Genomic DNA, 13,049 nt, shown 5'->3' on the forward strand with positions numbered 1-13,049 from the left:
TTTTCACTCTCCTCTTTCACTTTCATCAAGAGGCTTTTGAGTTCCTCTTCACTTTCTGCCATAAGGGTGGTGTCATCTGCATATCTGAGGTTATTGATATTTCTCCCGGCAATCTTGATTCCAGCTTGTGCTTCTTCCAGCCCAGCATTTCTCATGATGTACTCTGCATATAAGTTAAATAAGCAGGGTGACAATATACAGCCTTGACGTACTCCTTTTCCTATTTGGAACCAGTCTGTTGTTCCATGTCCAGGTCTAACTGTTGCTTCCTGACCTGCATACAAATTTCTCAAGAGGCAGATCAGATGGTCTCGTATTCCCATCTCTTTCAGAATTTTCCAGTTTATTGTGATCCACACAGTCAAAGGCTTTGGCATCAAGAATTAGTCCTACCTAAATCCTGTCAAATCCCATGCCTGAAAAATCAGATTTACAAGGATGAAAATGGCATGTTTTCTAAGAGGTAATGGTTTTACATGAATGAAAGTCAAAGTGTTAGTTGCTCAGTCTTTTCTGACTCTTTGTGACCCCATGGACTGTAGCCCATCAAGCTCCTTTATCCATGGAATTCTCCAGGCAAGAATCCTGGCTGCTGCTGCTGCTGCTGCTAAGTCGCTTCAGTCATGTCTGACTCTGTGCAACCCCGTAGATGGCAGCCTACCAGGCTCCTCCGTCCCTGGGATTCTCCAGGCAAGAACGCTGGAGTGGGTTGCCATTTCCTTCTCCAATGCATGAAAGTGAAAAGTGAAAAGTGAAAGTGAAGTCGCTCAATCCTGGAGTGGGTTGCTATTCCCATCTCCAGGAAATCTTCTGGACAAAGCGATCAAACCCATGTCTTCTGAATTGCAGGCAGGTTCTTTACCATCTGAGTCACCAGGGAGGTCCCTTAAATGGATGGGTCTAGACCTAAAATGAGTGACTCTCCCTTTGAAAGAAGGTTGGACTACATTCTGTGCCCCTCCTTGCTTGATCCCACTGACAGAATTAATGAGGGCAAAATTAGCAACAGTCAGATTCACTTCTCAGAGTAGAGGTTAAACAGTTCTGGTGAGACTTCTCTGGTGGTCCAGTGGTTAAGACTCGGAGCCTCCATTGCAGGGGGTATGAGTTCCATCCCCGCTACTGCTGTTGCTAAGTCGCATCAGTCGTTTCCAACTCTGTGCGACCCCATGGACTGCAGCCCACCAGGCTCCTCCATCCATGGGATTTTCCAGGCAAGAGTACTGGAGTGGGGTGCCATTGCCTTCTCCACTGCAGGGAGTATGAGTTCCATCCCCAGTCAGGAACTAAGATCCCATATGCCCCACTGTGTAGCCAAAAAAAATTTTTTTAATTTAAATAGTGGCGGAAACTTTGCTACATACTTGATTTATTATTACTTGTGCTTTTTTAGTTTTCTTTTAATAAGATTTATGTATTTGTTGACCCTGGTGGGTCTTTTTTGCTCCATGGGTTTTCTCAAGTTGTAGCAAGTGGGACCTGCTCTCTAGCTATGGTATTCGGGCTTCTCATCACTGCAGCTTCTCTTGTGGAGCACTGGCTCTTGGCATGTGGGCTTCAGTAGCTGCAGCACGTGGGCTCAGTAGTTGCAGCTCTTGGGCTCTAGAGCACAGGCTTCAGGAGTTGTGGTGCACAAGTTTAGCTGCTCCAAGGCATCTTCCTGGACCAGGGATCGAACTTCTGTCCCCTGCATTGCAAGGCGGGTTCTTAACCATGGAAACACCAGGGAAGCCCTAATTTGTGCTTTTAAAGCAACCACTCAAGGTGACAATGTGTTTCCTGAGCCCATTCAGAAATGGACCTCAAGTCTAGTTAAGTTTAGACCAACTTTTCTAAAATTAAACTGAGAAAATGGTCTTTGTTCTTGTCACTTAGGATCTAAGCCAAATGGTCCCCATTACATTATTGATGATGAAAGAATTATTTGTCCGAATTTGCTTCAATAGCCAAAGCCAGCACTCTCACCAGAAATGGCTGAACATGGTAGTTCGAGATTTAACATTCTAGTGGACTCTTCTAAATCTGTTTTTCACATTGCCTCACTAGCATGATTGATATTTTACTTGGCTTCCCATACAAGGAACTGGAATCATCCTGCCCCTTTTACTTAAATATGAAAACAGATCTTCAATCTATTAATAGTCTGCCAGTAGGGATGGAAAGAATAGCTAGTCCAAAACTAAGCTATATGCTGGGAAACCCAGATCTTGCCCTGAAAGAGCTCACACCCTTCAGAAGAGAAGGTAGGGACAGGAAAAGTTTTAATATGATGCTGTAAGTGCTGTACGTGAGAATGCCTGACTCTCCCAGTCATGAAGGAGTGACATGTGAAAAGAATCTTTTTTTAAAAGTATAGTTGGGCTTCCCAGGTGGTCCAGTGGTTAAGAATCCACCTGCCAATGCAGGGGATACAGGTTCAATCCCTGGTCCAGGAAGATCCCAGATGCCGAGGAGAAACTACACCCACTGTCCACAACTGCTGAGCCAGTGCTCTAGAGCCCAGGAGCCACAGCTGGCACACCGAGAGCTCGCGCTCTGCAATGAGAGAAGCCACCGCAATGAGAAGCCCAAGCACTTCAACTAGAGACGCGCCCCCACCACCACCACAGCTAGGGAAAGCCTGTGCGCAGCAACGAAGACCCAGCACAGCCCCCAAAAAAGGTATAGTTGATTTACAACGTTGTGTTAGTTTCAGGTGTACAGCAAAATGATTCGGTTTTGCATATCCATTCTTTTTCAGATTCTTCCCATTATAGGTTACTACAAGATATTGAGTATAGTTCCCTCTGCTATACAGTAATTCCTTGTTGTTGTTGTTGTTGTTGTTTTCTGAGCAGAATCTTGAAGGTGTTCACCTGAAGGACCAGAAGTGAAGCTTTTTCCAGGTAGAAGGACGCACCTATGCAAAAACCTGAAGTTAGAATACTGAGGTTCATTGAGGTCCTGGTGAAAGTCAATTTAACTGAGCAGAACCTGATGGGAAACTAAGCTGAAAGTACAAAATATTTAAAGACTTTTTTTCTATCACACTAAGCAATTTTGATTTTATCTCTTATGCAGCAGTGAGCCATTGAAGAATTTTTAAAAGGGGATGAAATTTTTGAGAGATTCCTTTGGTTATCAAATCAGAGAATCTATCCACATAGACAATTCACCCAAAAATATGTACATAACAAAAACAGTCTCAAGAACCATATTACAATATGAAAATATAACATTTACAGCAAAGACATTTATAATTTCGATTATATTACTTACTTGTTTTTAGTTTTAAAACTCAATCTAAAACTGCCCTGCCCTTTCAAAGTCAATAATCTAACTTTTGATTTATAAGCACTCCAATTTATCATGGCATCTAGATCTACATTCTTACCTCTCCCTGTGGCAACTAATACTTTTGAGGATAGATAGGGAAAGTGGTTAGACTTTCTCTTAGTTTCTCGTGATGACATTGGAGAAATCAAGCCTATCTTGTTTAGAAGAATTCTAGGCCTTTCTCATGGGAGTTGCTACTGTAAAAGCTACCATAAGAGCTGGTAGTGTCCAAAATCTTCTCACAGCTAAGCTACAAAGTCACATCACAGTGGGCAGCCCAACCTCTATACATATATGAAGTATCCTGCCCCAAGAGTAAATAAGACCTCGTTTATATCAGCTATCGAAGAAACTGGAACCTGAAATAATCCACTTCCAGTTAAAAACCATCAGATCAGATCAGATCAGTCGCTCAGTCATATCCAACTCTTTGCGACCCCATGGATTGCAGCACGCCAGGCCTCCATGTCCATTACCAACTCCCGGAGTTCACTCAGACTCACATCCATCGAGTCAGTGATGCCATCCAGCCATCTCATCCTCTGTCAACCCCTTTTCCTCCTGCCCCCAACCCCTCCCAGCATTAGAGTCTTTTCCAGTGGATCAACTCTTCACATGAGGTGGCCAAAGTACTGGAGTTGCAGCTTTAGCATCATTCCTTCCAAAGAAATCCCAGGGCTGATCTCCTTCAGAATGGACTGGTTGGATCTCCTTGCGGTCCAAAGGACTCTCAAAGAGTCTTCTCCAACACCACAGCTCAAAAGCATCAATTCTTTGGCGCTCAGCCTTCTTCACAGTCCAACTCTCACATCCATACATGACCACTGGAAAAACCACAGCCTTGACTAGACGGACCTTAGTTGGCAAAGTAATGTATATGCTTTTGAATATGCTATCTAGGTTGGTCATAACTTTCCTTCCAAGGAGTAAGCGTCTCTTAATTTCATGGCTGCAGTCACCATCTGCAGTGATTTTGGAGCCCAGAAAAATAAAGTCTGACACTGTTTCCACTGTTTTCCCATCTATTTGCCATGAAGTGATGGGACCAGATGCCATGATCTTCGTTTTCTGAATGTTGAGCTTTAAGCCAACTTTTCACTCTCATCTTTCACTTTCATCAAGAGGCTTTTTAGTTCCTCTTCACTTTCTGCCATAAGGGTGGTGTCATCTGCATATCTGAGGTTATTGATATTTCTCCCGGCAATCTTGATTCCAGCTTGTGCTTCTTTCAGCCCAGCATTTCTCATGATGTACTCTGCATATAAGTTAAAAAAGCAGGGTGACAATATACATAATCAACTGAAACAATAGAAAAAATTAAGTCTCCAAACCATATTTCTACTTTAGCACAGAAGGTAGGAAAGAAGAATGGATGGGAGGGAAAGAGAGAGGTGGCAGAGGGGAAAAAGAGAAAAGAAGACAGCACAATATTAATTAAATTAGAAAACTGGATCTATTAGAACCAGATCAAATACCATCAAGCATTGTCTCTGAATGAGGAATAAAATGAGGAAATATTTTTATCTTTTACATTGCATTCCCTTTTTAAAGTTTTGACTTCTGTTAATTTCCTGGTGGCTCAGTCAGTAGAGAATCAGCCTGCAGTGCAGGAGGCCCAGGTTCCATCCCTGGGTCTAGAAGATCCCCTGGAGAAGGAAATGGCAACCCACTTCAGCACTCTTGCCTGGAAAATCCCATGGACAGAGGAGCCTGGTGGGCTACAGCCCATGGCGTCGCAAGAATTGGACACAACTTAGCAACTAAACCACCACCACCAATTAATATAGCTCACTAATAACATTGTTTGAAAGTTGTATAATGGTTTTCTAATAAACCACAAAACTATGGATAAAGTCTTAAGAAAATAACATGACATGTTTGCAATTATTTCCCTAGGGATTTAGGAAGCAATAAGATTGAAAATCTTTCTCCACACATCTTTAAGGATCTGAAGGAGCTCTCACAACTGTAAGATTGATATGAATTTTTATCTTTATTTTTAATTTGTTTCATTTTCTAAAGTTGCCATTAAAATACACATCAGTATGTGTGTTTACCATTTCAACCATTTTTAAGTGTACAGTTCAGTGGTATCAAGTTCATCCGTGCTGTTGTGTAACGATCACCACCATCCATTTCTGGAACTTGTCCTGCTTCCCAAACTGAAGCTCCATACCTATTAAACACTAACTCCCCATCGACACCCCTCCCCAACCAGCCTCCATCACTGTTTGGTCTCTATGAATTTGGCATCTCTAGGTACCTCATAGAGGTAGGACCATACATACCTTGTTCTTTTACAACTGGCTTATTTCACTTAGCCTAATGTCTTCAAGGAGAAGGCGATGGCACCCCACTCCAGTACTCTTGCCTGGAAAATCCCATGGATGGAGGAGCCTGGTGGGCTGCAGTCCGTGGAGTCGCGAAGAGTTGGACATGACTGAGCGACTTCACTTTCACTTTTCACTTTCATGCATTGGAGAAGGAAATGGCAACCCACTCCAGTGTTCTTGCCTGGAGAATCCCAGGGACAGGGGCGCCTGGTGGGCTGCCATCTCTGGGGTCACACAGAGTCGGACACGACTGAAACGACTTAGCAGCAGCAGCAGCAGCAATGTCTTCAAGTTTCATCCATGCTGTAGCATGTGTCAGAATTTCTGAACATTATCACCTGTGTTAGCGATCCATTGTGTGTAAGTACCACATTGCATTTATCCATTGTTCCATTGATGGACACTTGGGTTTTTCCACCTTTTAGCTGTTATGAATAGGGCTGCTATGAACATGGGTGTGTAAATATCTGTTAAAGAACTTGCTTTCAATTATTTGGCATATATAGCCCCAGAAATAGTATTACTGGATCCTATGGTAACTCTATTTTTAATTTTTTGAGGAAACATCATACTCTTTTCTATAGTGGCTGCACTATTTTACATTCTAACTGTACAAAGATTCTAATTTCTCCACATTTTCAACAGCACTTACAATTTTGTATTTTTTAAATAATAGCCAACCTAATGGATGTGACATGGTATTTCATTGTGGCTTTGATTTGCATTTCTCTAATGATTAATGATGTTGGGCATCTTTTTATGTGCTTATCGGTCATTTGCACATCTTTGGAAAATGTCTATTCAGGTCCTTTACTCATTTTTAAATTGGGTTGTTTGGTTTTTCATTATTAAGCTGTGTATGCATGCTGAGTCACTTCAGTCGTGTCCTACTCTTTGTGACCTTAAGGACTGCAGTGCACCAGGCCTGTCTGTCCATGGGATTCTCTAGGTAAGAACACTGGAGTGGGTTGCCATGCCCTCCAGGGATCTTCCTGACCCAGAGTTCAAACCTGCATCTCTTATGTCTCCCTCGTCGGCAGGTGGGTCCTTTACCTCTAGTGCCACCTGAGAACCCCTGTTAAGTTGTTAGATCATATATATTTTAGATAGTAAATAATTTCAGATATATGATTTACAAATACATTCTCCTATTCTGTAGGTTGTCTTTTCACTCTGCTTACAGTGTTTTCTGATGCATAAAAGTTTTAGATTTAGATGTAGTCCAATTCTTATATTTTTTTCTATTGTTACCTATGCTTTTGGTATCATATATACAAGAAATCACTGCCTAATCCAATGTCATGAAGTTTTTCTCTTATGATTTCTTCTAAGAGTTTTATAGTTTTAGCTTTTATATTTAGGACTTAGATCCATTTTGAGTTAATTTTGTACATTGTGGAAGCTAAGGGTCTAAGCTCTTTTTTTTTTTTTTGGCATGTGGACATCTATCTGGCTTTCCCAGAACCATTTGTTGAGAAGTTTGTCCTTTCTCCATTGAAAGGTCTTGGCATGTGTTAAAAATTATTTGACCATACATACAAAAGTTTGTTCCTGGGCTCTCCATTCTATTCCATCATCCTATAAAACTGTCTTTATGCCAGCACCACACTATTACTGGTTATTGTAGCTTTGTAGTAAGTTTTGATTCAGAAAGTAAGACCTCCAACTTTGTCCTTCTTTTTCAAGGCTTATTCAGGTTCCCTTGAGATTCCAAACAAATTTTAAGATGGATCTTTCTATTTATTCAGAAAAACTGTCACTGGGATCTTGATAGACATTACACTGAATCTTTAGATTGCTTTGGGTAGTATTGCCATCTTAATGATTTTAAATCTTCCAGTCCCAAAACACAGAATGTCTTTCCATTTATCAGTGTCTAATTTCTTTCAACAATATTTTGTTTTCACAGTGCAAGCCTTTCACCTTTATTCAGTTTATTGGGGTTTTTTGGCTGCACTGGGTCTCCACTGCCACATGAGCTTTCTCTGATTATGGCAAGCGGAGGCTACTCTTCATTGCAGTATGGAGGCTTTTCATTTCGGTAGCTTCTCTTGTGGCTCAGGAGTTGTGGTGCATGGGCTTAGTTGTTCTGTAGCATGTGGGATCATCCTGAGTCAGGAATCAAATCCATGTTGTCTACATTGGCAAACAGATTCCCAACCTCTGGACTACCAGGGAAGTCTCTATTCAGTTTATTCCTAAGTATTCTTCTGATGCTGTTGTAAATTACATTATTTTCTTAATTCTCTTTCTGGATTGCTCAGGGTTGATGTATAGAAATGCATTTGATTATTCATCATTGTCTGATTACTGTGCATTCATTTTGTATTTAGCAATTTAGTTGAATTTGTGTATTAGTTCCAACAGTTGTGTGTGTGTGAAATCATTAAGGTTTTATACACATAAAATGGGCTTCCCTGGTGCCTCAGATGATAAAGAGTCTGCCTGCAATGCAGAAGACCCGGGTTTTATTCCTGGATTGAAAAGATCCCCTGGAGAAGGAAGTGGCTACCCACTCTAGTATTCTTGCCGGGAGAATTCCACGGACAGAGGAGCCTGGCGGGCTACAGTCCATGGGATCACAAAGAGTCTGACACCACTGAGCAACTAACACTTTCACTTTTCGCACATAAAACGTCATCTGTAAACAGATAATTTTACTTCTCACTTCTCAATTTGGATGCCTTTTATTTTATTTCTTGCCTCATCCCTCTGGATAGAACTTCTAGCACTATCTTCATCTCTTTGTTCCTAGCTGTAAAGCCATTTACTTTTCACTTCATGCCTCATAACTTGCTAACACAATATGCCACTATTTGACATGATTTATTGTAAAAAGAATTCAATATGGTTTCATTCATTCAAATTTTGACTAAATGAGATTCTTTTTCTTTTATTTAAATCATACCTGATGATAGGCAAAATCTGAAGTGGTGTGCCTTCCTTTTGGGAAGTCTGCAGGTTCCCTGGTGGGACCGTCCTGGACCACCCCACCTTCATGATCATGTGGTCTTAGCTTTTCTCTGTCACTAAGACGCTTACTTAGAGCCACAGCATGGTAGTTCTATCTACATTAATCCATTTGATGTCTAATGAGCCCTATGGTACAAGTGCCGTTGATGTACTTTTTTGCTAATGTTTACAAGCAACCCTCAGTCAACAGGTATACTTCCTCTTTAATCAAATCCTTTCTAGAAATGACCAATTGCTGCTCTTTGTTTTGTTGTTAAACAGCAATCTTTCCTACAACCCAATCCAGACAATTCAAGCCAACCAATTTGATAATCTCATCAAACTCAAGTCTCTGTAAGTATATGCCTATGGGGATAGTATTATGATACATTTTTTACTTATGTACTAATAGCTAATAACTTCTATAAAATAAGATTAATAGAGTCTTGAATCAGAAGCTTTATTCCCAGGATGTTAGTTAAACTACAGAAACCATATGAGTACTTGCTAAGCTATAAACAAACAGATGGCTATTCGTTTAATCTTTCATATTTATGAGCTAAAAATTAGATAATAAGTAATCACTTTCTATGTTTCTATAATCACCAGGAGCTTATATTGGATTTTTTGTTTTGATCCTCTGAAGGCATCTATACATATTTATTCCTTCATTAACACTGGGGGTATCTAAGAGTTTATTATAACTATTGTTATCCCAAAGTAGAATGTTCTAGATTATATAAATCTTTACTTGCCACACACACGCACAAACACACACACATTATGTGTGGTGTTAAACCTGAATTATGTTAGAACCTAAATTATGTTAGTTCTATGAATTGCCTTAAGAAAGTGTGCTTCAGTTCTTTTAAGTATTCCCTCAGTAAAATGTCATTGTATTAGAAAAAAATTATTTAAAAATTATTAGAAAAATTTCAAGAATGTAAAATGTCCCTCTCTGCAATTGCAATATCATCAAAAGGCAATGTTTATTCATTTATTTCACAAATATATGTTGAGTAGTTACTATGAAAAAAAGCATCATGCCACAATCTATTAGAAGCCAAAAATTAAAATAGGAAAGATATAGAATCAATATAAATATAAGTATTTATATTGTATATAAATAGCAGAGTCAAAAAGGCATTGGGGGAAGATAGGGTTATTATGGGATCACATGAAATTATGTGTGTGAAACTTTGGAAAATTGTAAATCACTATAGAATTTTAAAAATCTTTCATGCAATGTAAGGAACTGGGAAAGTGCCCAGGGAAAGCTAAGTATGAATTTTTAGTTCAGAGTAAGTGTTAAATAATTGTGTATTAAACTGTCCTTCATAAAAGCTCATTATACCCTGCATAACATATGTTTTTTGATAATTTGATATTTTAGCAGCCTAGAAGGAATTGAAATTTCAAATATCCAACAAAGGATGTTTAGACCTCTCATGAATCTCTCTTACATGTAAGCAGATGTTTTTCTTGTTCTTCACCTTGATTTTTAATCTTTTAGGTTTCCACCTGTATTGTGCCAATACCCCCATATGCAGTACATCCAATTTATTAACATTTTCTACTGACTAATTTGCCTAAACAATAACTAACTTTTAAAGCATAGATATAGGGTGAGGTGATTTTTAGTTGTCCATGGTTTGGTCTGAGAAAATGAAGTGAGATTTGTTTGAGTGTCAGACAACAGGAGTGTGGAGGGAACCCACTCAGGCTTGTAAGCTCTAATGATCTCTCGTGACATTCACAGATATTCAAGTTTGTCCACTGAGCTAGCAAGTGGTGCACATGGCATAAATGCAACCAGATGAAAAAGTAGGACGTCACATAAAAGACATCAAACAATTATAAATAATTCATGTAAATGGAGGAAGGAAGAGAGAAAGCCTCCTCAGTGAAAACTGCCCACAGTGTCAGTGCATGGTGGAGCGAGGGTGTATGGATAAAAATCTTTTATTCAAACATCATGTCTCATCATGCCATCATTACAAGCTTTAGAAACATTTTCTTTAGTTGAATGTAGTATATAGCAGTATATATATATAATATACACACACATACACACACAATATTAGAGTGATCTCCATGCCAAGGCAATTAATTGTCAATAATTTAGAAAGTGTGATGGCAGCCACAACCACTCTATGCTCTTGCTTGTATTTTAAATCTAACAGAGGACACTGATTTTTTTTTCCATAATTCCTCAGAGCATATTTATAAAAGTTTCCTTGGTTACACACAATATAAAGCACTCGGACTAAATTTAGCAAAGCAGAGTTTATTGAAAGAAATTAGTGTAACTCATAAAACCCAAGAAACAACTCAAGGATTAGACTTGAATTGAGCAGGTCCTGGGATCCAGGCAGTAAGAGTTAAACAACAGGACTATAGACTGTAATTGTCAAGTTTTTATCTTGTATTACTACAGCTCTTTATACTATAAAGATCATTTATACTTTTTGCCAGAGTACATGGCTTTAGGGGCAAACGGATCTAATTTGAATACTAAATTTCTGCACTTAGTAGAAAGTTTCCTAGCAGATAATTTGCCTCCATTGAGGATTCATCTCCTCATATAGTGATAGCAACACCAACCTCATTGAGCTGATTTAAGAAGTTATTCCTGATTTGAGAAGTTATACTTAGAAGATGCTCAATAAATGGTGTGGGTGTCGGTAGTACACAGTAGTAACTACTGATTAGCCAGGTGGTATCTTTTATTAACAAGGGAGGTCTCTCTACTGATGAAAGAATTCACTCAACAAATATTTATCAAACACCTTATCATGTACCAAAACCTAGTGTGAGAATAAACGTGTTAGCAAGTAGTTACAGATCATACAACTTCTATAATAGAAAAGCCATAGGAGCACAGAGGACAAAGCCTTTAACTCTCTTCCCCTGGGTTTAAAAAAGCAAAATCAATTGTAGCAACAGAGGACTTATGCACTAAGCACTGAAAACCCAGTAACAGTTTCCTTCAGTGGATTATCTAGATCACATGACAACAATTGATTTACATTCTAAAATATGTCTAATGCTTGTCTGTTCATTATGCCCATTTACTGCTCTCACCCACACATTCATTTATAGTAATCAAGTTAATACGAATTAAACATAAGTTTCTTAATAAAACTTTAGTGTCCTGAATGTTTTACTTTTATTCTTCTGAGACTAAGATGTTTTCTTTTTACAGAGGAAATGGAGAAAATAGATATTAAGGTAGAGTGACACTTCAGTTTAAAGTCTTATTTTCCCTTCTCTTTGCCCAACAGCTATTTTAAGAGATTTCAGTACTGTGGCTATGCACCACATGTTCGCATCTGTAAACCAAACACTGATGGACTCTCATCTTTAGAGGATCTCTTGGCGAGCATTATTCAGAGAGTGTTTGTCTGGGTTGTGTCTGCAGTTACGTGCTTTGGAAACATCTTTGTCATCTGTATGCGACCTTATATCAGGTCTGAGAACAAGCTGCATGCCATGTCAATCATTTCTCTCTGCTGTGAGTATTTCCTGGCTGAAGAGGAATTAAAAGTTTTGAAATGTATAAAAGTGTTACTATTAGAAAATAAGTAACCAGAGTACTAGAATCATAGGATGTTAAAATTTTCTCCCCTTTGCTTGGATGTTTTCTAAGCATTCAATGAAATGCTACATGAAAATAAAGTGGTAAGAAAGTTTTTAAAGTAAGAAAACTCAGTCACCTTACACAGATTAATGAAGCACTCATTCGTTAATTTTGTCTGATAAGGAAGCATTTGTTCATTCACTTTCTTCTCTAAAGGTATAATATTTTGTGAGTTAGTCGCTCAGTTGTGGGCAACTCTTTGTGACCTCTTGGATCGTAGCCGCCAGTCTTCTCTGTCCATAGGATTCTCCAGGCAAGAATACTGGAGTGGGTTGCTACTTCCTTCTCCAGGGGATCTTCCTGACCCAGGAATTGAACCCGGGTCCCCTGAATTATAGGTAGATTCTCTACCAGCTGAGCCACCAGGAAGCCAGTGTAGTATTTTTTGAAAGCATGTAAAATTTTTTACTATGAATAACCTTGAAACCTTTCATTGTCACATTACCATGCCCAGAGCTCTGTTTATTTTTTGTGTGCGCGTCCAGTTCGTAGACACTAAGTTCAGACATTATTGTTCTTCTGGTCTCTGAGCTTCTAACATCTTTTCCATTCATAATTTGAAATATTTAAATAAGAAAGTGTTTTAAGTAGTATTAATTTTTTTAAGTTGCTGAAACGTGATTGCAAGGTAGTATGTTAAAGGAAGAATATAAAAAAAATAAATAAATAAAAGCAAGAAACCAGTCTTCCGGTTGCTTATAATCTGGGTCAAGTGGCCTATAATTCACCTATACTCCCTCAAGCAAACATCCATCTACATGGTGTCCTGCTTTTTATGAGTGCTGTGCTATGTCTTACCCCTGCACTCA

The 13,049-nt window shown here is 39.0% G+C and overlaps 1 protein-coding gene across 1 annotated transcript in view; it reads left to right on the forward strand.

The window, feature by feature from the left end:
* The window catches only part of RXFP1 (relaxin/insulin-like family peptide receptor 1), a 214,307-nt gene that overhangs the window by 186,061 nt on the left and 15,197 nt on the right, over positions 1 to 13,049 (forward strand). The window contains exons 12-15 of the mRNA XM_010836108.1: positions 5,212 to 5,283; positions 8,883 to 8,954; positions 9,994 to 10,065; positions 11,885 to 12,114. Of these exons, the coding sequence (XP_010834410.1) occupies positions 5,212 to 5,283; positions 8,883 to 8,954; positions 9,994 to 10,065; positions 11,885 to 12,114 (446 nt within the window). The remainder of the gene's footprint in view (positions 1 to 5,211; positions 5,284 to 8,882; positions 8,955 to 9,993; positions 10,066 to 11,884; positions 12,115 to 13,049) is intronic.

This window comes from Bison bison, unplaced genomic scaffold (assembly GCF_000754665.1).
Source record: "Bison bison bison isolate TAMUID 2011002044 unplaced genomic scaffold, Bison_UMD1.0 scf7180017864060, whole genome shotgun sequence".
In the NCBI taxonomy this organism is placed as follows: Eukaryota; Metazoa; Chordata; class Mammalia; order Artiodactyla; family Bovidae; genus Bison; species Bison bison.